General features: G+C 47.0%; 1 protein-coding gene across 6 annotated transcripts in view; it reads right to left on the bottom strand.

Moving 5' to 3' along the window:
• LOC131691036 (JNK-interacting protein 3) overlaps positions 1 to 24,187 on the bottom strand; it is a 1,253,801-nt gene that overhangs the window by 810,222 nt on the left and 419,392 nt on the right. For all 6 annotated transcript variants that reach the window (XM_058977179.1, XM_058977178.1, XM_058977180.1 and 3 more), the window contains exons 6-7: positions 2,031 to 2,937; positions 1,829 to 1,977 (exon numbers count right to left, since the gene is read on the bottom strand). In XM_058977179.1, the coding sequence (XP_058833162.1) occupies positions 1,829 to 1,977; positions 2,031 to 2,937 (1,056 nt within the window). The remainder of the gene's footprint in view (positions 1 to 1,828; positions 1,978 to 2,030; positions 2,938 to 24,187) is intronic.

A 24,187-nucleotide genomic window follows, 5' to 3' on the forward strand; every position in this document is an offset into this window, starting at 1 on the left:
AAATTTGAGTAAAGTATAAACTTCAAAACAATAAAAAAATCGATTTTTTTGGCTCAGTACAATATATAACCCCTTTAGGAAAATTCAGTTTTCCCACCACAATGCATTGATTGAGGAATTTAGATATTTTATTAACAGAGCATTAGCAATAATTCGTTTGTATGTCTATTTTATGGGCCATTTTTTCGCCTTCCCATTGATTTGGTTTGAGATTTCTAGCACTGATGTTGTCCTATGCTGATTTGAGCAATTCTCTGAGCCCTGCCACTATCCCATGTAGTATGTGTTATCAAAAACATCACGAAAGCATTAGCTCTAAATGTTCTCAAACGATATAATATCCGAAGAGAGTGATAAGAGTTATAAGAAATGTCTCATCACACTGTTAGGTGGATTAAAAGCGTTTTTCTTGGTGGAGGCGCGATCGATTCGTCGTTTTAAAATACGAAAGTCGATGGAGACGCGATCGATTCGACGTTTTAAAATACGAAGGCGCGAGTAGTTTTCCTACTTGAAAGTCTGCGCTCCTGGTATTTGCTACTATTTACACAGCACTAATTTTCACTAAGAAACCTTAGTAGGCAAGTGAATCAAGTGAAGTAATTGAAGCAAGTAAAGCAAGTGAAGCGAATGAAGCGAATGAAGCGAGTGAAGCGAGTGAAGCGAGTGAAGCGAGTGAAGCGAGTGAAGCGAGTGAAGCGAGTGAAGCGAGTGAAGCGAGTGAAGCGAGTGAAGCGAGTGAAGCGAGTGAAGCGAGTGAAGCGAGTGAAGCGAGTGAAGCGAGTGAAGCGAGTGAAGCGAGTGAAGCGAGTGAAGCGAGTGAAGCGAGTGAAGCGAGTGAAGCGAGTGAAGCGAATGAAGCGAGTGAAGCGAGTGAAGCGAGTGAAGCGAGTGAAGCGAGTGAAGCGAGTGAAGCGAGTGAAGCGAGTGAAGCGAGTGAAGCGAGTGAAGCGAGTGAAGCGAGTGAAGCGAGTGAAGCGAGTGAAGCGAGTGAAGCGAGTGAAGCGAGTGAAGCGAGTGAAGCGAGTGAAGCGAGTGAAGCGAGTGAAGCGAGTGAAGCGAGTGAAGCGAGTGAAGCGAGTGACGTGACTGACGCGAGTGACGCGAGTGAAGCGAGTGAAGCAAGTGCATCATCTGAATCAACTGAATCAACTGAATAAACTTAATCAACTGAAACCACTGAATCAACTGAATCATTTGATTCAACTGAATCAACTGGACCAGCTGAATCAACTGAATCAACTGCATCAACAGAATCAACTGAATCAAATGAATCAACTGAATCAAGTGGATCAACTGAATCAACGGAATCAACGGAATATATGGAATCAACGGAATCAAATGAAGGAAATGAAGCAAGTGAAGCAAATGAAGAAAATGAAGCAAATGAATCAAATGAAGCAAATGGAGCAAATGAAGCAAAAGAAGCAAATGAAGTAAATGAAGCAAATGAATAAAACGATGAACTTAAGAAGAATAAAATGAATTATTTAAAATGAAAATTTAAACGTTGTTTAAAGTTTATAAATTAAGGAAAAAATAAATTATGTTAAATAAATAATTTGGATGAAATTAATAAACCTGAAAAAAATTACAGATGAATTAAAGAAGCTGAATAAAATGTATGAACTGCAACAAATATATTCATTTATGTTAGTTGTCAGACATATGACCGAATCATTACATAATCTTCATCTGTTAAGGCCAATCATTCAAGATATATAAAAAAATTGCCTTGCGAATTTCGGCCTTTTAGGTATTCGAGTGTTTTTTGGCCTCATTATTTTCAGTCATGATGCAAAATCTACGAAATGCTACTCTACATTACCATACTGTCTTTATATCGATCATCTGTTAGTGCTGTTGGCATAACGTCGGTGCCGGCTTTTTCTTGTAATTTCATAGTGCTTTCGTTTCTAACAAAAGTCACTCTGCCAACGCCATCTGGAGCTTCTCCGGGATTTTCAAGCATCTCCCCTAGAAATAAACTCTTCAAAAATATGTGGGGTAATAAAATAATTGTACGCTACCTGTATTAGTTATTTCACTATTCTCTGGTATAGCATAATCTCGCTCTATTGCACCATGTACCGTACAAATACAAAGCAAGTGGTTTTGACAAACTGGAAATGTATCTAAAACTTCAGCTGGGTTTTTAGCATCAATAACGGTAACAGTACTTGCTGAGTGAGTACTAGTACATATCCACACAAAAGAGCTCAAGTCTGTCTCACTGTTCAATTTGATATTCGCAGCCATCGTCTGCTTATCAAGAGAATCGATGTTATTGATATCGAATTCAGATTTTTCCACGACTTCTGTAATTTTTGTTTCGTATTTCCTTGAGTATAATACACTAGCTTCAACTATACAACTGCCATCTCTTCTAAATCCTCCGTGTAGATTAACACCGCTGGCACACCAAACTTTCATGTGTGGGCTTGCTTCCGCCAACGGTCTACAATAGACTGGAACAGGAACCGGGACCCCATTATTAACTTTAGTGTGATAACTACTGATTAATGATTTTGTAGTAGGAAGACTCCATCCATAAGCTTGAAGTCGCCCATCTTCCTTCTGAACATGAGCTCTAACTTGTCTATAATGATCTCGCCTCTTTTGCGACACTTTTCCCGAATTGGACACATCTGTTTCTTTATTTAATATGACCACAGCTGAATTTTTCAAAGAATGAAAATGCGTTGAATCTGTTAATGGGCCTGTTTCTGATATACCAGACATTGATGGACTACTGGTCGTATTATACCGAAGTAACCTGCCAGATGGATCTGGAGGTCTATCGTTTGAGCTAAATAGATTACTAAAAAACTTCCAAATACTTTGTTTGGATTTTTTGTCCAGATTTTCCACGCGAGATGCGCGCATCATTTCCGTCCAACGCACAGCATCTTGGAGCTCCATGAAACGTTCTTTATACTGAAAAAATATGAAGAAAACATAATACAATACAAACCTTGAGTAAAATATTTTCAAACGTCAAACTGCTCGGTGAGATATATTCAACCGTGAGATGTGCTCATCCTAGTTATCCAATTTAGCCATTCGCAAAAGTGATCACTAGGATTTGATAGTTCGTTATGTTCAATATAAAATGTCTTTGTAATTTGATTTCGCATCAATTGACAATAATCTAAATCAATGTTGGATGCTAAATGTTGTAAAAGAGAGAACCTTTGTTGGACATCAGTATCAAGTTTCAAACAAAATTCAATCCCAATCAAAGCCTGGAAATTCAGGCGATACGATATTAATTTCAAAAGGTTTAAGGCCGCCGTCGGGCAATCCGCCATTTTTCGTGTTTTTTTGCGGATTTGCCTTTCTCATATAGAAAGGTTATGCAATCACTCTAAAAATCATCAATCTAATCCCGGTCATATGCCATTCGACTCAGTTCGCCGAGATCGGAAAATGTCTGTGTGTGTATGTATGTGTGTGTGCGTATGTGTGTATGTGGAAAAAAATGTCACAGGTACAACCTTCCCATCGGCTGCTATTTATTTTTTTTTATTGATTGGACTTCCGGTTCCAGAGTTACTGGTTGAAGAGTGCGCCCACACAGCAAATTCCCATATAAACTAAAATGAAAAATTCACGCAAAGTTGCTACATGCATTTTTTTGTTGTTGGGAGAAAACAACAGTGACGCCAAGTAACATTTCGTAGAAGCTCCAGAAAAATTATTAAATTGGAGAGGAAAAACCCAGTGAAAGCCTGTAAAATAACAAAAAAACAATAAACCAAATCCATAAAACCGATAAACTAACCAGTCGGTTTAAAAAAAATACTAGTGCCTAGGAAAAAAAGTGATTAGAAACAAAAACCCAGAAGAGAGGTTATGTGCGGAAAAACATCTGGAAAAATGAAGAAGAAAATCGAATGATAAATGAAAAATAGTTTTAAGAAGATTAAATAGAATAAGTGTAAATATATAAGCTCAGATCTAAAAATAAAGATAAGTAAACCGAAACCCAGTAGGGAGGGTATGTGCAGAAAAAGTGAAGAAGAAAATCAAAAGGTTTAAGAAGAATAAGTGCAAATAAATAAAGCCTAGATCTAAACATAAAAACGAAAATGAATTCACGAGCAACACGGTCAGCCAGTGCCTCCCAAAAGGCTGCTGTACAGGGTAAACGGATACCAACCAACACCTCAGTTCGGGAAGAAACCGCAGAAACTAAAGGCACGAAGACGATTCAGCGGACACTATCCGAAGTGGCATTCCTCGAACCTCTCGACTTCGAGAAGGAGATACCCAACCACCCGGTCGCGATCGGAAAAATACTGGCGAAAGAAGGGTTCACCAAGCAAAAGGACATAGTCAAACTAGGGCGACTGCGGTTCAAGATCCTTCTAGAGCGGAAGGAAATATACCCTCTGTTGGAAAAAATCCAATTTGATAAATACAATATGAAACTATTGGCACCAGTTTCGATATTGCAAACGATTTGCTTCGTTAAAGGAGTTCCCAAGGAATACGACGAAGAGGAAATTCAGAACAACCTAACCGCCAAGCGCACAGATCGTCAAGGTTGAGAGAATCAAACGCCGGGCCCTGTCGGAAACAGGAGAGCAGTTGATACCGACAAATAACATCAAGGTCACAGTCAAAGGTGGAAAAGTTCCAGACTCCATTCGGTTATACGACTGTCCACTGAGAGTGGAGCTCTATGTGTTTCCAGTGAAACAGTGCCAGAGCCGCTGGAGGTTTGGACACTCGCAGAAGGTCTGCAGAGGGGGAAACAAATGCGAAAAATGCTCGGAGAACCATCCAAAAGAGACCCCTTGCAAGAAGAGCATCAAATGCATAAACTGTGGTGGAAAACACCAATCCAACGACAGACAATGCAAGGAGCGCAAACGGAGGGAAAACATTCTCAGCACAATGAGAACGGAGAAGAAGACCTATGCCGAAGCAGAAACGTACTACCCGAAACTGACCAATGGATACTCTCTACTGGACATCGAGTCAGAAGAGGAATTCCCTAGTATGGAAGATACCGAAGCGCAGGAAACAAGACAGGCAGCGAAGAAATCCGGTAACAGAACTCAGAGAGGAATAAAAGCAAACCGGAACACCAGGAACGACTGGGATCACCTACCGGTAAACAATGAAGAGCAGGGATACAATACAATCGTGGTCGAAACCGTACTAGCAAGAGTAAGAGAGGACCTAATCAGACAGCTAAGATTAAGAACGTGGCTTAAACCACTATTGGAGCTGAGGAACGAAATAGCCAGTCGAATACAGGGGGAAAGAAATTCCATAGATACAGACCAGCTCATCGTGTACATCTTCGGAAAGATTATCGAAATAATCGACCACAATCCAGAATCTCGACAAGGAGAACACAGAATAGACCAGGGAAATAAAAATGGCCAGTAAAATCACAATTCTACAGCACAACATCCAAAGCTTAAGACCTGCTGAAACAAAAGAAGAATTGTACACGTTTTTAATGGAGAACAAAATCGCAATCGCACTGCTTCAAGAAATCTGGCTGAAGGAGGATGAGCCGTTCAGGCTAAAAAATTTCGAACTAGTCTCCAAAAGAAGACAAAACGGCTACGGGGGAGTGGGAATTCTAATAAAGCAAGGCATTGAAGCCAAAGCTATAAAAGTACCGGATTTCTCCATACTGGAAGCCGTAGGAGTAAAAATTATCAGCGGAAAAGAACCAATCAGTCTGTTGTCAATGTACATGCCAGTAAGTACTATTAACGAAACTGGCGAAGATCTGAGAAAGCTACCCAAGCGGCAATTCTAGTTTTATAGCACACTACAAGTGTATTCTAAGTTTTAAGAAGGGCTTCAAGAGTGTCATAAAACCGCAATTGTTACTAGGGTATTCAAATAGCTGGAGCAATTAGAAGGGGAGATTGTACTAGGAGCAGATTTGAATGCCCACAATTTTATTTTCTGGTAACACTGTTGTGAATCAGTTTGTTTATTTTTGTTCGCGTATTTTGGATCGTTTTTTTGTGTATATTCAGTGATTTTTCATTTAGAATAGAGTTTGTGCCCTCGCCTAAGCTGCAGTTATTGATCAATTGACTCATAATTTGTGATTCTTGGTCGTGCGGTGACAATTGACAAACATTTTGTTCTCCCAAAGTGTCGTCGGTAGTGATAGAATCCTTGTGGTGAAACCGTGGATGCATATCGGGAAAGCTTATTCGCGAAGTAGCTACTGTTGCCTACCTGTAGGCGATTCTCGCAATGGATTCGATCTGCCTGCAGTGCTCCGAGCCGGTAACCACTTTGAATCAGCTGAAATGCCAAGGATTCTGCGACAGAGTCATGCATCTATCGTGTTCAACGCTCACTCGTCCAAAATTGGACATGATTACCGACTCAGCGAATATATTCTGGCTCTGCGACTGCTGTGTGGATTTGATGAAATCCTCCGCAGTGAATGCAGCTTTTACAGCATTGAGCGAAGCGATCCGTTTGCTGACCGACACACATAAAACAGCGCTTGAAGCATTAAAGGCTGAAATGGAGAAAACTAGAAAATCAGTGGAATCCGCAACGACATTGCCTGCAACTACCATATCATGGCCCGTTCCAAATAGAGCTGGAGCCAAACGTGCTCGCGAGACCGAGGATGATAAATCTCTTTCTAAATCCGATGTCCCCAGCCTAACGTGTGGCAAGAAAAAGGGTGATGTAGCAAAGGTACCCACAATCACTGTTCAACCCGCTACTAGTAAATGCTGGATTTATTTGTCGCGAATTGCCACCACCGTTTCTGAAGACGAGGTTGGTGCTATGGTTAAGGAGTGCCTTTCAACGGACGATCCGGTCGAAGTGAAGAAGTTAGTGAAAAAAGACGCAAATTTGAGCGGGCTTAATTTCATCTCTTTCAAAATTGGTGTTGACCCTAAACTTCGTGAAATGGCCCTCAATGCCGAAACTTGGCCGGATGTGATGTATTTCCGCGAGTTCATCGACTTTGGGCAAGAACGTACTAATGACGAGAAGCAGGGGTTTCGGAAAACACCTCGACTGGGATAAATCCATCGCAAATAGCAGTTATTTTAGACTACGCACCGACAATTCGCCTGTTGATCAACGGCAACCGGGACGCACCGTAGAAAGCAATATGGAATCCCCCAATCCTCCCAGCACAGTCGTGCCTCTCGCAGTCAGCAGTATCTTCAGTTGTCCCGGCCCTGTGTCTGGGAATGAAGAGGGGGACTTCCAAATTGCCCTCTTCGACAACTCGAATGCTTCCGACTGTCAATTAATAAGTCAACGATGTCAGCCGTCAGCTGGAAACCTCCTGAGGAGCACTCCAACTTCCATCACGGGTGCTACCAATTCATGCAGTTCACCCGCGCCTTCTGCTGTTAGCAGTCATTCCAGTCGCCCCGGTGTGCATTCCAGACGACGGAATCAAGGAGTGCCGGTCAGCCTTCCGTGCCTAATACCGTCGCCCATCCATTTATACTATCAAAATGTGGGTGGCATGAATTCCTGTGCAAATACCTATCGCCTAGCTACCTCGGACTGCTGTTACGACATTATCGCATTGACAGAAACATGGCTAAATGAGCAGACCCTTTCCAGCCAGGTGATTTGCTCTGACTACGAGGTTCTCAGATGTGATTGGAGTCCTCTCAACAGCCACAAATCCTCCGGAGGCGGTGTTTTGCTCGCTGTGCGTCGTGGATTAAAAGTTCAACATATAACAAATGATGCTTGGAGCAGCATCGAACAAGTATGGCCAGCGATAAAATTGGGAAATCGAACATTATATATATGTGTGGTTTATTTCCCTCCCGATAAAATTCGCGACTCTGCACTATTTGATTCTCATTCTGAATCATTGACTTCTGTTGCTGCGATGGCGCAACCCACTGACGAAATCATGATCCTCGGCGATTTCAACCTTTCTACAATAAAGTGGCGTTCCATTCATAACGGATTTCTACAACCCGACCCAGACGAATCAGTTTTTCATCCTGGCAGCATTACTCTTCTGGATGGCTATAGCACGGCTACACTTCTGCAGATTAACAGCACAACGAACGAGAACGACCGGATTTTAGATCTATGCTTCGTTAATGCCAGAGATCAATCGCCGCATATTTCCACCGCTCTCGCCCCGCTAGTAAAGTATGTTCGCCACCATCCGCCTCTACATCTTACACTCCAGGACGTACCGCCTATGAAGTTTTCGAGCCACGCGCCCACCGTGTGTTACAATTATAAGCGGGCCGACTATAGCAGAATTCTGAATATTTTACAAAGTATTAACTGGGATTCTGTGCTAAGCAAGGATGATGTGAACTCCGCCGCTGAAACGTTCTGCCATATAATGAGCTACCTTATCGATCGTCATGTCCCAAAGTGTAATCAACGAAGTGATCAATCCCCCTGGCAGACAGCTGAGCTACGTCAGCTAAAAACTGCGAAAATAGCAGCATTACGAAAGTTTACCAAACGCCGTACCTTGTCACTGAGAGCTTATTATGTAAGGCTCAATAACGATTTTAAAAAACTGAACAGTTTTTATTTTTCAAACTATCAACGAAAAATGCAACGTAAGCTTAAGTCGGATCCTAAATCGTTTTGGAGATACGTCAATGACCAGCGGAAAGAAACCGGCTTGCCTTCTGCAATGTTTTTGAATGGCGAAGCTGGTCATGATTCACAAGCCATATGCAAATTGTTCGCCTCTAAATTTGCGAGTGTGTTCGTCAGTGAGACATTGTCCTCGCAGCAGATTGACGTTGCAGCTAGCGGCGTGGCCCAACTCGAACGGTCAGTGAATGAGATACGTGTAGAGCACTCGGATATTGTATCAGCAGCATCCAAGCTTAAAGCATCGTCATCTCCCGGGCCAGATGGTGTCCCTGCTGTGTTTTTGAAAAAGTGTATATCTGGTTTGGTGGAACCACTCTGTCAACTATTCAAAATGTCACTGACAACCGCGATTTTTCCTCAATTGTGGAAAGCAGTTTTCATCTTTCCTGTCCACAAAAAAGGTGATAAGAGGAACATTGACAATTATAGAGGAATTTCTGCGCTCTGTGCCATTTCCAAGCTCTTTGAGTTAGTCGTGGTGGAGTCAGTGTTTTTTCACTGTAAGGAATATATTTCTAAAGACCAACATGGATTCATGCCGAATCGATCGACGTCGACGAATCTACTATCTCTAACCTCTTTTGTGTCCGAAGGGTTCGATGCGAATCAACAAACTGATGTTATATACACTGACTTATCTGGAGCTTTTGACAAAATCAATCACGATATCGCAATCACTAAATTGGAAAAACTTGGCTTCAGTGGATCACTCCTGCGATGGTTCCAATCCTATCTCGTTGGCCGTCAACTCAGTGTGAACATAGGTGATGGACAACGCAACGTCTGGAATTCCGCAAGGAAGTCATCTCGGACCTTTGATATTCACTCTCTATTTCAACGATGTAAACTATCAGCTAAAAGGGCCACGGTTGTCGTATGCAGATGAACTGAAAATTTTCAACAGAATTAAGAGCCGAACGGACGCACTTTATTTGCAGCAGCAATTTGACACTTTCAGCAGATGGTGTGAAAACAACCGAATGAATCTGAATCCGGCGAAATGTTCTGTGATATCGTTCTCCAGAAAAAAAGAACCCATTGAGTTTGAATATAACTTGTCTGGAGCTCTTGTTTCCCGGGTGAGCTGCGTTAAGGATCTTGGAGTGCTGTTAGATTCGAAACTTACATTTAAGAATCACATTCCGTATGTTGTTGGTAAAGCATCGCGAAGCCCGGGCTTCATCTTCCGTACGGCTAAATCCTTCACAGACATTTATTGTCTCAAAAGCCTCTACTGATCTTTAGTGCGCTCCACGCTGGAGTATTGTTCGGCAGTCTGGAACCCGAATTACATGAACAGCAGCAATCGAATTGAAGGCGTTCAACGAAAATTTATACGGTATGCTCTTCGACGCCTGCCTTGGCGCGATCCTTTTCGTCTACCAAGCTACGAGAGTCGGTGTCAACTCATCCAGCTCGATACCCTTCAGCGCCGTAGAGAAACTGCAAGAGCCTTATTCATCTCTGATCTTCTGTCAGGACGCATCGATTCTCCAGATTTACTAGAGCGAGTCAACATCCAAGCAAGGTCCAGAACGTTACGCGGAAACGTTCTTCTGAGAGTGCCGTTTCGACGAACTATTCAAACAGCTAATGCCGCTATCACGGGACTACAACGCCTCTTCAATCGTGTGTCGCACCTGTTCGACTTTCATTTGTCTCGGATATCTTTAAGAAAGCGACTCCTGCAGTTTTTTAAATGTAATTAATTTAAGTTTCCATCATTGGGGCCGAGTGCGGCCTGTTGATGCGCGCGATAAATAAATAAATAAATAAATAACAGTTGGAGCCCAGAATTCCCAGAGTGTCCCAGAGGAGAGCTACTTAACCAGCTGATCATGGATTCTGACATGATCCTTCTGAACGACGGAAAGTCCACAATGAGCCTGGCCCCGGGCAATAGAGAATCAGCGATTGACCTGACGTTGGTAACGGTAGGAATAGCCAGAAAAACGAAATGGAATGTTCTGGATGAAGAATTTGGTAGCGCACATCTATCGATAAGAATTGACATAGGAGAAATACCGCTGATAGAAAAGATCACAAAAAGAGTCAACCAGAACAAAGTGATAACCCTGCTGAACGAGATCAGACCACAATACTTGTACGACCCGAAGGAAATGCAGGAAATCTTCGAAGAGGTGATAGAAAAGGCACCCTACGTGGTTAAAAACAAGAAAGGAAACTATCTGAAAAGATGATGGTCTGAAGAGCTCTCAAAACTCTACGGTATTAAGAGAGAGAGGCACTGCGGAAATACAGCAGAAATAAAACAAGTCTGGAACATAGTTAAGGGAATAGATTCGTCACTGACAGGAGAAAGCAAAAAGTCCACAACGGGATCCCAATTTATGGGCCACTATTTCGGAGGAAAACTCGCATAGTTAAGCTGCCCAGTCGTTCAAACGAAAAGGGGTTTAGAAGATTTTGAGACTACGCTGAAAGACATGGAGATTCTAAAGAGTTTAAGAAAGAAGAAAAACCACTCGGCACCTGGAGAGGACGGAATGTCGTACTACATACTCAAAGGCCTAAATATGGACCTACAGTTGAAGGTCGTCGAAATGCTGTCGCAGGTTTTCATGTTGGAGAGGATTCTGGAGAGATGGAGAATAACAACAATCAAACCGATCCCTAAACCCGGAACAGATCCTTCCCTCCCGAGCTCAAAGAGGCCAAATGCTCTTATGAACGTCAACCTGAAGCTGATAAACGCCGCAGTGAAGGACAGGCTAGTTTCAGTTGCAGAAATCAACAAGCTGATGCCGGAAACAACATTCGGGTTCAGAAGCAACTGCTCGGCTACCACATGCATAAATTTCGTGGTAAACGAAGTCACAGAAGCGAGGAAACAAAATCTAGAATGTCTGGTAGTGTTATTAGATGTCTCAAAGGCGTTCGACTCGGTCAAAACGGAAATGCTGTTAAACACCATGGCGAAACAAAGGATCCCTGGAAAACTAATTTCATGGATATACAGCTATCTGAAGGAGAGAATCCTGGTCCTGAGCACGGAACAAGGAAAAATTTCGACTACAGTCAATCAGGGGTTGCCGCAGGGTTGGCCGCAGTCGCCAGTCCTCTTTAACCTCTATACTACAAGTCTTCATGATGAAAACGGAGAAGACGGGATCCTGGTAGAATTCGCCGACGATTTTGCGCTAATCATCAAGGCACCATCACTTGAGATGGCGGAGAGTGTGGCAAACAGACGATTAGGAAGCTTGGCGATGAAGCTGGAAGCGATAGAGCTCAACGTCAATCCACCGAAGAGCGCGGTTGTCCATTTCACTAGGAAAAATACAGAACACCTAAGAATGAAGCTCAACGGCCAAATGATCACTATCGCAAATATCCACAAATACTTAGGCTACACCATCGATAGGGAGTTGAGACATCAAAAACACATTGAGGACGTATGTGAAAAAGCCAGCAGAAAGATGCCGTCGCTGAAGGTACTAGCAGGAAGGCAAAGCAGGCTAGAATACGGAGCAACGATATACGGTAGCGCTGCGGATACTAATCTCCAAAAGGTTCAGGTGGTTCAAACAGCTATCTGAGGACGGCGATGAGATTCCTAAAAACCACACCTGTACACGTGGTACTATCGGAAACGGGGCAAATCCCAATGAAGGTACGGATCGAGTTCCTAGCCAAACGCGAAATCGTAAAAAGCACATACAACCAGAACCAGTTAGCAAAGTTCATACAACTCACCATAGAAAGGGAGGAAACAAGCGGTACTTTCCTATCAACAATCACAGACAAACACATTGATGTGGTCCTGCAAGTTCACCCGATAGGCGAAAACGTATCGTGGGAACTCAGACCGAACATGGAAGGACACGTCAGCATGCAGTCGAAAATCCGACACTCACTGTCAGCACAGCAAAGGAAAAAGGAAAACGTACCAAAAGAGCAATGGAGGCAGCTTTTCCAACAAACCATGCAAACGGAATACCGGGATTACGTAAGAATATTCACCGATGGTAGCAAAACAGGAAACGGGACAGCAATCGCCTTCTACGATGAAACCGCCAACACCACGAAGACAGAAAAAATCAGTTCTAAAGTCACCAAAACAAACGCGGAGCTAATGGCCATCCAAACAACAATCGAATGGAGCATACATCAATCGTATTCAAAGGTAGTAATCCTGACGGACTCAGCAAGTGCTTGCACATTACTGCAAAACAAAGAAGAAATCAGAAACAACTACATCGCCTGGAAGATCTTCGAGCTGTTCCAGCGAAAAGGTGCAAACCAACTCAGGATACAATGGATCCCAAGCCACTGTGGAATAACCGGTAACGAGATAGTGGACACAGCCGCAGTGAAAGCTACAACCGGCAGACAAGCGCTATACAACTCGCTGACAGTAGGAGATGCAACGTTAATAGCAAAGGAAGAAACCAGGGAAGATTGGTCGCGCCTGTTCAGCGAAATGAGCCGAGAAAAGGGACGCTGGTATAAAACCATACAACCGCAACCACTCAAGACGACATGGTTCAAACACTTAGCAGTGAACGCAAGGGAAATTAAACATCTAAGCAGAATACGTTCTGGACACATGCTCACCAAAGAAAGGAGATCCCACTGGAAATGGGAGGATACAGATCGATGTGACATATGCGACGAGGTAGAAGATATAAAACACATACTGTACAACTGCACAAAATTCAACACCATCAGAAGCAAATATCCAGATCTAGAATATTTCAAACCTCTAGAAAAAATTCTGATAGAAGAATGTGAAACTAGTATGACACAGATTCATCGCTTCCTAACAGAAGCAAAAATTCAAATTTAATTGCAAACAAGCAAAACCGACAACATTGCCATAACAACAGTCAGGCGAGATGGGCCAATCCTGGCCTTAGCCTGTCACGTTACAGTGACGAAAGCAAAGGAAAAAAAGGCTCTCCCCTAAGGGGAAAATTTCAAAAGTCGAATTTGCATTTTTGATGCCAAATGGCTTTAAAATGCATGAAACGTTGAGATTTGATTAAACCTAGAAAAATTTTTTTTGACTAAAATTGACTTTTTTGGACTTTGGTACCTTTTTGCCTTTCTCATATAGAAAGGTTATGCAATCACTCTAAAAATCGTCAGCCTAATCCCCGCCCGGAGGGCCGAATGCCATATGCCATTCGACTCCGTTCGTCGAGATCGGAAAATGTTTGTTTGTGTGTGTATGTATGTTTTTTTATGGTAAGGTTAAAAAAGCTTCAAAAGCCTGGCCTGTAGTGTATTGGCACTGTGTGGGACTCACAACTCACGTTCGTGCCTAACCACTAAAAACATTCCTTACTTTTTACGCCCTTCTTCCCCACGGAACTACTTCATCGTATTACTTCGTGGGAGGGGGGTTCGTTGCGCTTTCGTCGCACCTCTTTCTGCTGCTCTATCTCGGAGCCTCGCTTGGTTCATGGAGTGGCACAACCTATGAGCTTTGATTTAACTCTCGGTTCCTCTCCTGCTTCTTGTCTCCATCTATTACGTCGCCGTTCATTTCTCGTCCCTGTGGTGAGCCGTTTAGGTGCTGATTCCCTGAGCCATTCAGCTCATGTTTCCATGAGTCATTCAGCTCCCGGCTTTATCACGATCCGCTTGGATAGTGCTCAACGGTGAACTCATCCTACTCCGACCTATAGTTCCCCGACAGAGGAATTTCCCCCGACACCGATACCCGCTTTAGCTCATTTTAGCCATTTAGCTCTACTAAAATCTTCCAGCTTTACCGCTTATCCTACTCCGATTGAGAGTTCCCCGACAACGGAATTTCTTTCGTTTCCGGTGTTTGTTTCGTGAGCCAATTAACTCCCCTTTTCGTCACGATTCTGACACAGATTCATCACTTCCTAACAGAAGCAAAAATTCAAATTTAATTGCAAACAAGCAAAACCGACAACACTGCCATAACAACAGTCAGGCGAGATGGGCCAATCCTGGCCTTAGCCTGTCACGTTACAGTGACGAAAGCAAAGGAAAAAAGGATCTCCCCTAAGGGAAAATTTCAAAAGTCGAATTTGCATTTTTGATGCCAAATGGCTTTAAAATGCATGAAACGTTGAGGTTTGATTAAATCTAGAAAAAAATTTTTGACTAAAATTGACTTTTTTGGACTTTGGTACCTTTTTGCCTTTCTCATATAGAAAGGTTATGCAATCACTCTAAAAATCGTCAACCTAATCCCCGCCCGGAGGGCCGAATGCCATATGCCATTCGACTCCGTTCGTCGAGATCGAAAAATGTTTGTTTGTGTGTGTATGTATGTTTTTTTATGGTAAGGTTAAAAAAGCTTCAAAAGCCTGGCCTGTAGTGTATTGGCACTGTGTGGGACTCACAACTCACGTTCGTGTCTAACCACTAAAAACATTCCTTACTTTTTACGCCCTTCTTCCCCACGGAACTACGTCATCGTATTACTTCGTGGGAGGGGGGTTCGTTGCGCTTTCGTCGCACCTCTTTCTGCTGCTCTATCTCGGAGCCTCGCTTGGTTTATGGAGTGGCACAACCTATGAGCTTTGATTTAACTCTCGGTTCCTCTCCTGCTTCTTGTCTCCATCTATTACGTCGCCGTTTATTTCTCGTCCCTGTGGTGAGCCGTTTAGGTGCTGAATACCTGAGCCATTCAGCTCAAGTTTCCATGAGTCATTCAGCTCCCGGCTTTATCACGATCCGCTTGGATAGTGCTCAACGGTGAACTCATCCTACTCCGACCTATAGTTCCCCGACGGAGGAATTTCCCCCGACATCGATACCCGCTTTAGCTCATTTTAGCCATTTAGCTCTACTAAAATCTTCCAGCTTTACCGCTTATCCTACTCCGATTGAGAGTCCCCCGACAACGGAATTTCTTTCGATTCCGGTGTTTGTTTCGTGAGCCATTTAGCTCCCCTTTTCGTCACGATTCTGTTGGGTAGTCCACGGCGCCGAATCAGCCCTATCGTGAATTCCCCGGCGGCAGACCGCTCCCGATACCGATGTACGTTTCTGTGAGCCATTAAGCTCCCCGCCTCGTCTACTCGATCTAGTCCCCGGCGGTGGACCTAGCCTACTCAATGGCCAGCCAGCAGATGCTGAGGTCCATCCAGCGATTCCGGGTAGAGCGTAGCTTCTGGTTCACTGGCGCCCCAACGACCCACTTCTGGCTATTCGACGCAATCTACTCGGTCTAATCCCTGACGGTGGATCTAGCCTACTCACGAGCTATCCGGTAGAGTGTCGAGGTCGGTTCGGCGATTTCGGTGGAGCCTGACATCCGGTTCGCTGGCGCACGACGACCCGAGCCCGGTGCTACATCGCGTACTACTCAACTGGTCCCCGGCGGTGGATCCAGTCTACACCGTCGGGAGTTTCCCGGCCGCGGAATTTCTCCCGAAACCCTATTTGTGGTTCCACTGCGGCGTTCTAACCAATGTCGTTACTTTGTTGGTCCCTTCGCCAATTCCTTTGCAGCTAGAAGAGTATACTCGTAACAACTCTGTTGACAGCGTCCCAGATATGCTCGTTGCGGCACATCTCTTCGAAGATATTATCCACTGTTATATCAGACATACCCCTTCGGACTTCTTCGAATCTGGGGCATTCGAAGACCACGTGTTCCGGTGTCTCTTGCACGTTCACACACTCCGGGCAAAGGGGTGACAAAGCGTGTCCAAACCGATGTAGGTATTTCCGGAAGCATCCATGCCCGGACAAAAACTGCGTCAGATGGAAGTTCACCTCTCCATGCTTCCTATGTACCCAAGTAGACACATTTGGGATGACTCGGTGGGTCCACCTTCCTTTCTCCGCGTAATCCCACTCTTGCTACCACTTAGCCAACGAGTCCGCTCGAACCAGTCTCCTTGCATTACGTTCATTTCTCCGCTGGTAGCATTCTACGTCCTCAGCCAGAGTGATGCAGATGGGAATCATCCCGGCAATTACGCATACCGCCTCTGATGATATCGTTCTGTACGCACTCGCGACACGAACAGCCATTAGGCGAAAAGTGCTTGTCAACTTCGTCCGGTTCCGCTTTGAGCTCAGCGCAGCAGCCCAGGCCGGTACGCCATATCTCAGGATTGACGATGAGACACCCGCCAGGAGACCATGTGAGGCTGACTTTTGTGCTTACCCTTAACATACCGTGTGAGACTGACTTGGATGCTCACCCTTTCACTCCCCTGCCACGACATGAGGCATCGATAGCTAAGTCCCAACATACTATGCTACGACCCTCCCATCTTGGCATGAGGCAGTCCACTTATACGCCTATACACTTGCTCATCTACCCTGCTTCATGATGGCTGGGTTTACCCCTTACGCGGTTGCCAGTCGCTGTGCCAAACCTATCTCAGCATGGACAGACCATTCACTTACTTTTTTGCGGTCGGCCTTTTTCGCTCTAACTAACCAATCACTAGTTAGCCGTGCCCGTCGTCTGTTGCTCGGTTCGCCAAATTACCTGTAGCCTACAGGCAATCTACAGGGTACCAGCCGAGACTGCGTTCCACTTCTCCACCAATTGACACATCCGCTGAATAAGGGTGTCAGGGGTTGTGTCCCAGCCACAGACGTCAAGCATTGCTCTTCTTTCGACGTCGAACCGAGGACATACGAACAGTATGTGTTCGGCAGTTTCGTCTACACCTGGGCAGACCTACCTTTCGAGGAGTTATCCCACTCACGCTGCCATCTGGCGACCGAGGTCACCCTGGTGCGCTCGCGGGCTCCTCAATTTCCACGTAGCTCGAAGCACTCCTCATCTTCCCGAATGACCAGCCCGGTAACTGGTTACCCTCAGTGCTCTTGACCATGACGGGCCGCCGTACCTGCGGATAGATTCGGCAACGCCTGCCAGTAACCTACGTCTACTGGCGCACACCTTTGAGCTGTTGGACATCATCCTCGATAGAGCCGCAACAGCAGTCGACGCTCTCTTGCATTTATATTCGACGTGGCTGCCGAAGGTCAGCTTGTCGTCTATAATGACTCCGAGAGACTTCAGACTCCGCTGTGAGGTGATCGCGACTTCTCCCACATGGATAACTGCATGTTGTGCCGACTTGCGGTTGTTGACGATAACTACCTCCGTCTTATGATGAGCGAGCTCCAGGCCTCTCGCGCTCATCTTTTCCTCCACCGTGTTGATCGCGTGTTCTGCGGTTAGTTCTACCTCAGGGATTGACTCCCCGTAGACCTCCAAGGTTACGTCGTCGGCAAAGCCGACGATCTTGACCCCAGGAGGGAACTTCAGTCTCAGAACCCCGTCATACATGAGGTTCCATAGCACCGGGCCTAGGATCGAGCCCTGCGGGACTCCGGCGGTAATTGGAACCCTTTTCTGAATGGCATCGGTCTCGTATAGCAGTACGCGGTTCTGGAAGTAACTTTCCAAGATCCGGTACAGACCCACCGGTAGGCTAAGCCGGTGTAACGAGAGCGCGATGGCATCCCAGCTTGCGCTGTTGAATGCGTTCTTCACGTCGAGTGTCACTAACGCACAGTATCGTATACCTCGCCTTTTTCGTTGGATCGCTATCTCGGCAGTATTTATCACTGAGTTGAGAGCGTCCATTCCATGCCTGGAGCTAGACTCGGGCTGGCAAATGTTAGGTCAATCCACGCCTCCACTCCGTTTCTACGGAATGTACTAGCGGAGCCATTATTAGCTAGCACAGTATCGAGTTTCGCAAGCGCCTCCATTAGCGCTTGACCCCTGCTATTTGTACAGCGGCTGCCCCACTCCACTGCCCAAGCGTTAAAGTCTCCCGCTATGACTACCGGTTTCCGGCCCACTAGGTTCGACGAGAGCCTGTCGATCATCTGGTTGAACTGTTCTATTGGCCACCTTGGTGGGGCGTAGCAGCTGCAATAGAACACACCATTGATCTTGGCAATCGCCACACCCTCGGCGGAGGGGTGTATTACCTCTTGAACCGGGAACTGTCCCGTTGTACAGATTGCCACCATTCCAGACCCGTCCGACACCCAATTGCCGTTGCCGGCAGGGATGCTGTACGGGTCTGTAAGAGGGCGACATCTGTCCTCGACTCCGAGACCGACTGCCACAGCAGCTGTTGGGCTGCTGCACAATGGTTAAGATTTAGCTGTGTGACGTTCACGGCTTCTTCTTATTTAACTCACCGAAGGGACACGAAGGTCCGCCCATAGCATGTTTATGGGCTTGCTTCTTAGCGGTGCAGATAAGGCGCTTGTGTGCCTTAGTGCACCCCCACTCTTTATGTCCCTCCTCGCCGCAGCGACGACATAGTTTGCTCCTATCTATGCCTTTGCACTCGTATGCTTTGTGGCCGGACTCAAGGCACCGATAGCACCTATCCACTGGAGGCGGTTGGGGTATACTAATAGGGCATACCGACCAGCCGATCTTCAGCTTCTCTTTCTCGGTTACCTTTTTGGCATCCGCCTTCAGTAGCCTGAGGTAGGCTACTTGGGTGCCAGAGGGTCCATCTCTAAATCGCACAGAGGCCCGCTCGATTGTGACGCCGCATTGTTCCTTAACGGCTGCGACGACATCTTCTGCGGTCGTGAACTCGTCCAGATGCTTGCACTGGAGAGTCATTTCTGCCCCTAGCAACCTGACTTGGGCGCCCTCACCAAGGACCTCTTGGGCCAAGGCCTTGTATACCGCACTAGATTGTGCGCCTCGCTTCAGCACCACAAGCATTTCTCCCGTGTTGGTGCGTCTCACGCTACGCACATCTTGCCCAAGGGCCGAAAGGCTTTCGGCCGCCTTCATCGACTTTAGGACATCGGCATATTTGCCCTTGTCGGTTTTCAACCACAAGGCCTCGCCTCTGTCCTTGGCCTTCTTCGCGGGCCGCGGTACCTCCGGTGTCGGGGCCGGCTTCTTCCTGGTGACCAGCGTCCAGGGGTTTGGGCCCCCCTGCCCCGGTTGCTGGTACCAACACTCTGCTCAGCGAGGTCACTCTCGCCCTCGCTTACCTCGCCCAAACGGCGTTTGACCTTAACGGTTGCACGCCGTGTGGTGTCGCTTTTTGCACCCTCGCCTGGCGACTTCCTAGGGCGCTTCGCGTTCGACGCCGTCTTGCGATTGCCCTTGCCTTTTCCCTTCGAGGGGAACTCGGCCGCCGCTTCAAGCGACGTGGCTGCTCTATAGAAGGTTAAGGCCACTGTCTGAGTGCCCGTATCGACTTTCTCTTTTCCCTCCTTCTTGGAGGCCACTGTCTGGGTTTCTCTGTCGGACTTCTCCCGACATTCTACCCTCTTGGCATAAGCCTGCTGTTTCTGTCTTGCGACACGAACAGTTTTTCGGAGTTCCAGGAGACTATGTTTTAACTCCTTGCTTATGTTTTGCTTTGCGCTAGAGTACTCGATTATTGCATGGAGCTGCTCCACCACTTCGCGCATCGCCGATAATGGCCCGTCCGGTGCGTTGGTAGGGCTATTTCCTACCGCTGCTGGGGGGTCACTGGTGCTTTCAGATGCAGCACCCATCGCTCCACTACTCTCCCCACGGGGGGAAGACCTCGCCAAACCACCTCTAGCGAAGGGGTTTGGCACCTCCGACTGTTTATTTTTATTTTTTGTTGACTCCATGTTAAATCCCACGAGTAGCGCGAGAATAGATGTCCGCCACGCCAGAGCTCCGCATTAACGTGGTAAGGGACGCTTACTGTGGGGGTTGCCAAGGTACCCCACGGGCTCCATTAACGATCGAGCATCTTTTTCACCCCCTCGATCACTCATCCCTCGGCACGGGTCGCTTCACGCCTTGGAATTGGGGTTATGACCTACCTTGCTTTACGTGGTGACCGCGGCCCAGATCATCACAACCATCCTCCTTTACCAGGGCTTTGGACCTGTAGCTCTGGTTCTCAATAGTTCCATGTACATATATTATTACAGACATGCCACTATTGAGATCGGTCATTCGCTAGCGGAGTTACGGGGTTGAGCCAATAGATTCGCGGTAGGCACTGTTGATCCAGCTGCAAATTTGTTGTCCAGAGCCTATGATTGCTTCGACAATACGCTTGGCACAATCTGGACAATTCTCTCATGGTTCGCTCCACCGGATTGGCTTGTGGATGTCGCACGGATGTGAATACTAGTTTGATATCACTGGCCTTCAACATCCTCGCCCAATATTTCGCCGTGAATTGAGTACCTTGATCGCACAGAACTGTGGCTGGTTTTGCGAACTGCAGAATTCGTTTTTCCAGTTTTCCCCATAGCACACATGCCGTAGGCTTTTTCACCGCATCAAATGTAACGTACTTCGTGAACACATCAATCATTACGAATACATAACGAACCCCAGCCGGTCCCGAAGGCAGCGGACCAAATTAATCAACCGACAACAATTCGTTTGGTCCACCTGGAATTATACTGCGCCTTGTATCCTGAAGTCGCGATGTCGGTGATTTTGAACGCTGACAGATGAAACAGGCTCGTGTGTAAGCTTTGGCATCAGCTCGCATGCCTTTCCAATAGACAACTTTATTCATCGCATGAAACGTCTTTTGCAATCCATAGTGACCGGATTGGTCATGATAGGATCGTATGGCTACTCCAACCATGGTTCGCGGAATGACTATTTTCCACGCTGTGTCCCGATGATTTTTTGACGAAGAGCAAATCGTCAACTTTCTTGATCCTAAGGAGTGTACCCCAGTGTCAACTCTCTGGTAGATGGAACGCAAATTTTCGCCCGAAAATTGTTGGCCCGGCAATTGTCACATTAGTCGACGCAAATCTTTTTCCTCTGGCGACAATCTGGCTAATACAAACTGTCCGATGGCCGCAACGACGTATTTGTGCTTCCTTCTAGGTAGCGCGACAGAGCATCCGCAACCTCGTTATCCTTCCCTCTACAGTATTGTATGTCGAAATTAAACTGCTGGAGAAATAAAATCCATCTTGTCAGACGTCCCTTGAGCAGCTGACACCTTTTCAGGAAAACAAGTGCTTTGTGATCAGTATACACGGTAAAACTCCGCTAGCGAATGACGGATCTCAATAGTGGCATGTCTGTAATAATATACGTACATGGAACTATTGAGAACCAGAGCTACAGGTCCAATGCCCTGGTAAAGGAGGATGGTTGTGATGATCTGGGCCGAGGTCACCACGTAAAGCAAGGTAGGTCATAACCCCAATTCCAAGGCGTGAAGCGACCCGTGCCGAGGGATGAGTGATCGAGGGGGTGAAAAAGAGCTCGATCGTTAACGGAGCCTGTGGGGTACCTGGGCAACCCCCACAGTAAGCGTCCCTTACCACGTTAATGCGGAGCTCTGGCGTGGCGGACATCTATTCTCGCGCTACTCGTGGGATTTAACATGGAGTTAACAAAAAATGAAAATAAACAGTCGGAGGTGCCAAACCCCTTCGCTAGAGGTGGTTTGGCGAGGTCTTCCCCCCGTGGGGAGAGTAGTGGAGCGATGGGTGCTGCATCTGAAAGCACCAGTGACCCCCCAGCAGCGGTAGGAAATAGCCCTACCAACGCACCGGACGGGCCATTATCGGCGATGCGCAAAGTGGAGCAGCTCGATGCAATAATCGAGTACACTAGCGCAAAGCAAAACATAAGCAAGGAGTTAAAACATAGTCTCCTGGAACTCCGAAAAACTGTTCGTGTCGCAAGACAGAAACAGCAGGCTTATGCCAAGAGGGTGGAATGTCGGGAGAAGTCCGACAGAGAAACCCAGACAATGGCCTCCAAGAAGGAGGGAAAAGAGAAGGTCGATACGGGCACTCAGACAGTGCCCTTCACCTTCTATGGAGCAGCCACGTCGCTTGAAGCGGCGGCCGAGTTCCCCTCGAAGGGAAAAGGCAAGGGCAATCGCAACACGCCGTCGAACGCGAAGCGCCCTAGGAAGTCGCCAGGCGAGGGTGCAAAAAGCGACACCACACGGCGTGCAACCGTTAAGGTCAAACGCCGTTTGGGCGAGGTAAGCGAGGGCGAGAGTGACCTCGCTGAGCAGTGTTGGTACCAGCAACCCGGCGCGACCGGGGCAGGGGGGCCCAAACCCCTGGACGCTGGTCACCAGGAAGAAGCCGGCACCGACACCGGAGGTACCGCGGCCCGCGAAGAAGGCCAAGGACAGAGGCGAGGTCTTGTGGTTGAAAACCGACAAGGACAAATATGCCGATATCCTAAAGTCGATGAAGGCGGCCGAAAGCCTTTCGGCCCTTGGGCAAGATGTGCGTAGCGTGAGACGCACCAACACGGGAGAAATGCTTGTGGTGCTGAAGCGAGGCGCACAATCTAGTGCGGTATACAAGGCCTTGGCCCAAGAGGTCCTTGGTGAGGGTGCCCAAGTCAGGTCGCTAGGGGCGGAAATGACTCTCCAGTGCAAGCATCTGGACGAGTTCACGACCGCAAAAGGTGTCGTCGCAGCCGTTAAGGAACAATGCGGCGTCACAATTGAGCGGGCCTCTGTGCGATTTAGAGATGGACCCTCTGGCACCCAAGTAGCCTACCTCAGGCTACTGAAGGCGGATGCCAAAAAGGTAACCGAGAAAGGGAAGCTGAAGATCGGCTGGTCGGTATGCCCTATTAGTATACCCCAGCCGCCTTCAGTGGATAGGTGCTATCGGTGCCTTGAGTCCGGCCACAAAGCATACGAGTGCAAAGGCATAGATAGGAGCAAACTATGTTGTCGCTGCGGCGAGGAGGGACATAAAGAGCGGGGGTGCACTAAGGCACACAAGTGCCTTATCTGCACCGTTAAGAAGCAAGCCCATAAACATGCTATGGGCGGACCTTCGTGTCCCTTCGGTGAGTTAAATAAGAAGAAGCCATGAACGTTACACAGCTAAATCTTAACCATTGTGCAGCAGCCCAACAGCTGCTGTGGCACTCGGTCTCGGAGTCGAGGACAGATGTCGCCCTCTTATCAGACCCGTACAGCATCCCTGCCGGCAACGGCAATTGGGTGTCGGACGGGTCTGGAATGGTGGCAATCTGTACAACGGGACGGTTCCCGGCTCAAGAGGTAATACACCCCTCCGCCGAGGGTGTGGCGATTGCCAAGATCAATGGTGTGTTCTATTGCAGCTGCTACGCCCCACCAAGGTGGCCAATAGAACAGTTCAACCAGATGATCGACAGGCTCTCGTCGGACCTAGTGGGCCGGAAACCGGTAGTCATAGCGGGAGACTTTAACGCTTGGGCAGTGGAGTGGGGCAGCCGCTGTACGAATAGCAGGGGTCAAGCGCTAATGGAGGCGCTTGCGAAACTCGATACTGTGCTAGCTAATAATGGCTCCGCTAGTACATTCCGTAGAAACGGAGTGGAGGCGTGGATTGACCTAACATTTGCCAGCCCGAGTCTGGCTCCAGGCATGGAATGGAGGCAGACGAAGGCTACACCCATAGCGATCATTTAGCAATCCGCTTTAAGATCAACTATGGTGTGCAGCATCCGAGGGCGGGAGATCCCTGTCAGGTACGCGGGTGGAAGTCCAATCACTTCGACAGCGAAGCTTTCACCGCGGCCCTGGGACTGGAGGCCAACACCGACAGTCTAAGCGGGGATGCGCTGGTAGCTGTTCTATCACGCGCGTGCGACGCCACTATGCCGAGAAAAACACTGCCA

This window comes from Topomyia yanbarensis, chromosome 3 (assembly GCF_030247195.1).
Source record: "Topomyia yanbarensis strain Yona2022 chromosome 3, ASM3024719v1, whole genome shotgun sequence".
NCBI classification, from domain to species: domain Eukaryota; kingdom Metazoa; phylum Arthropoda; class Insecta; order Diptera; family Culicidae; genus Topomyia; species Topomyia yanbarensis.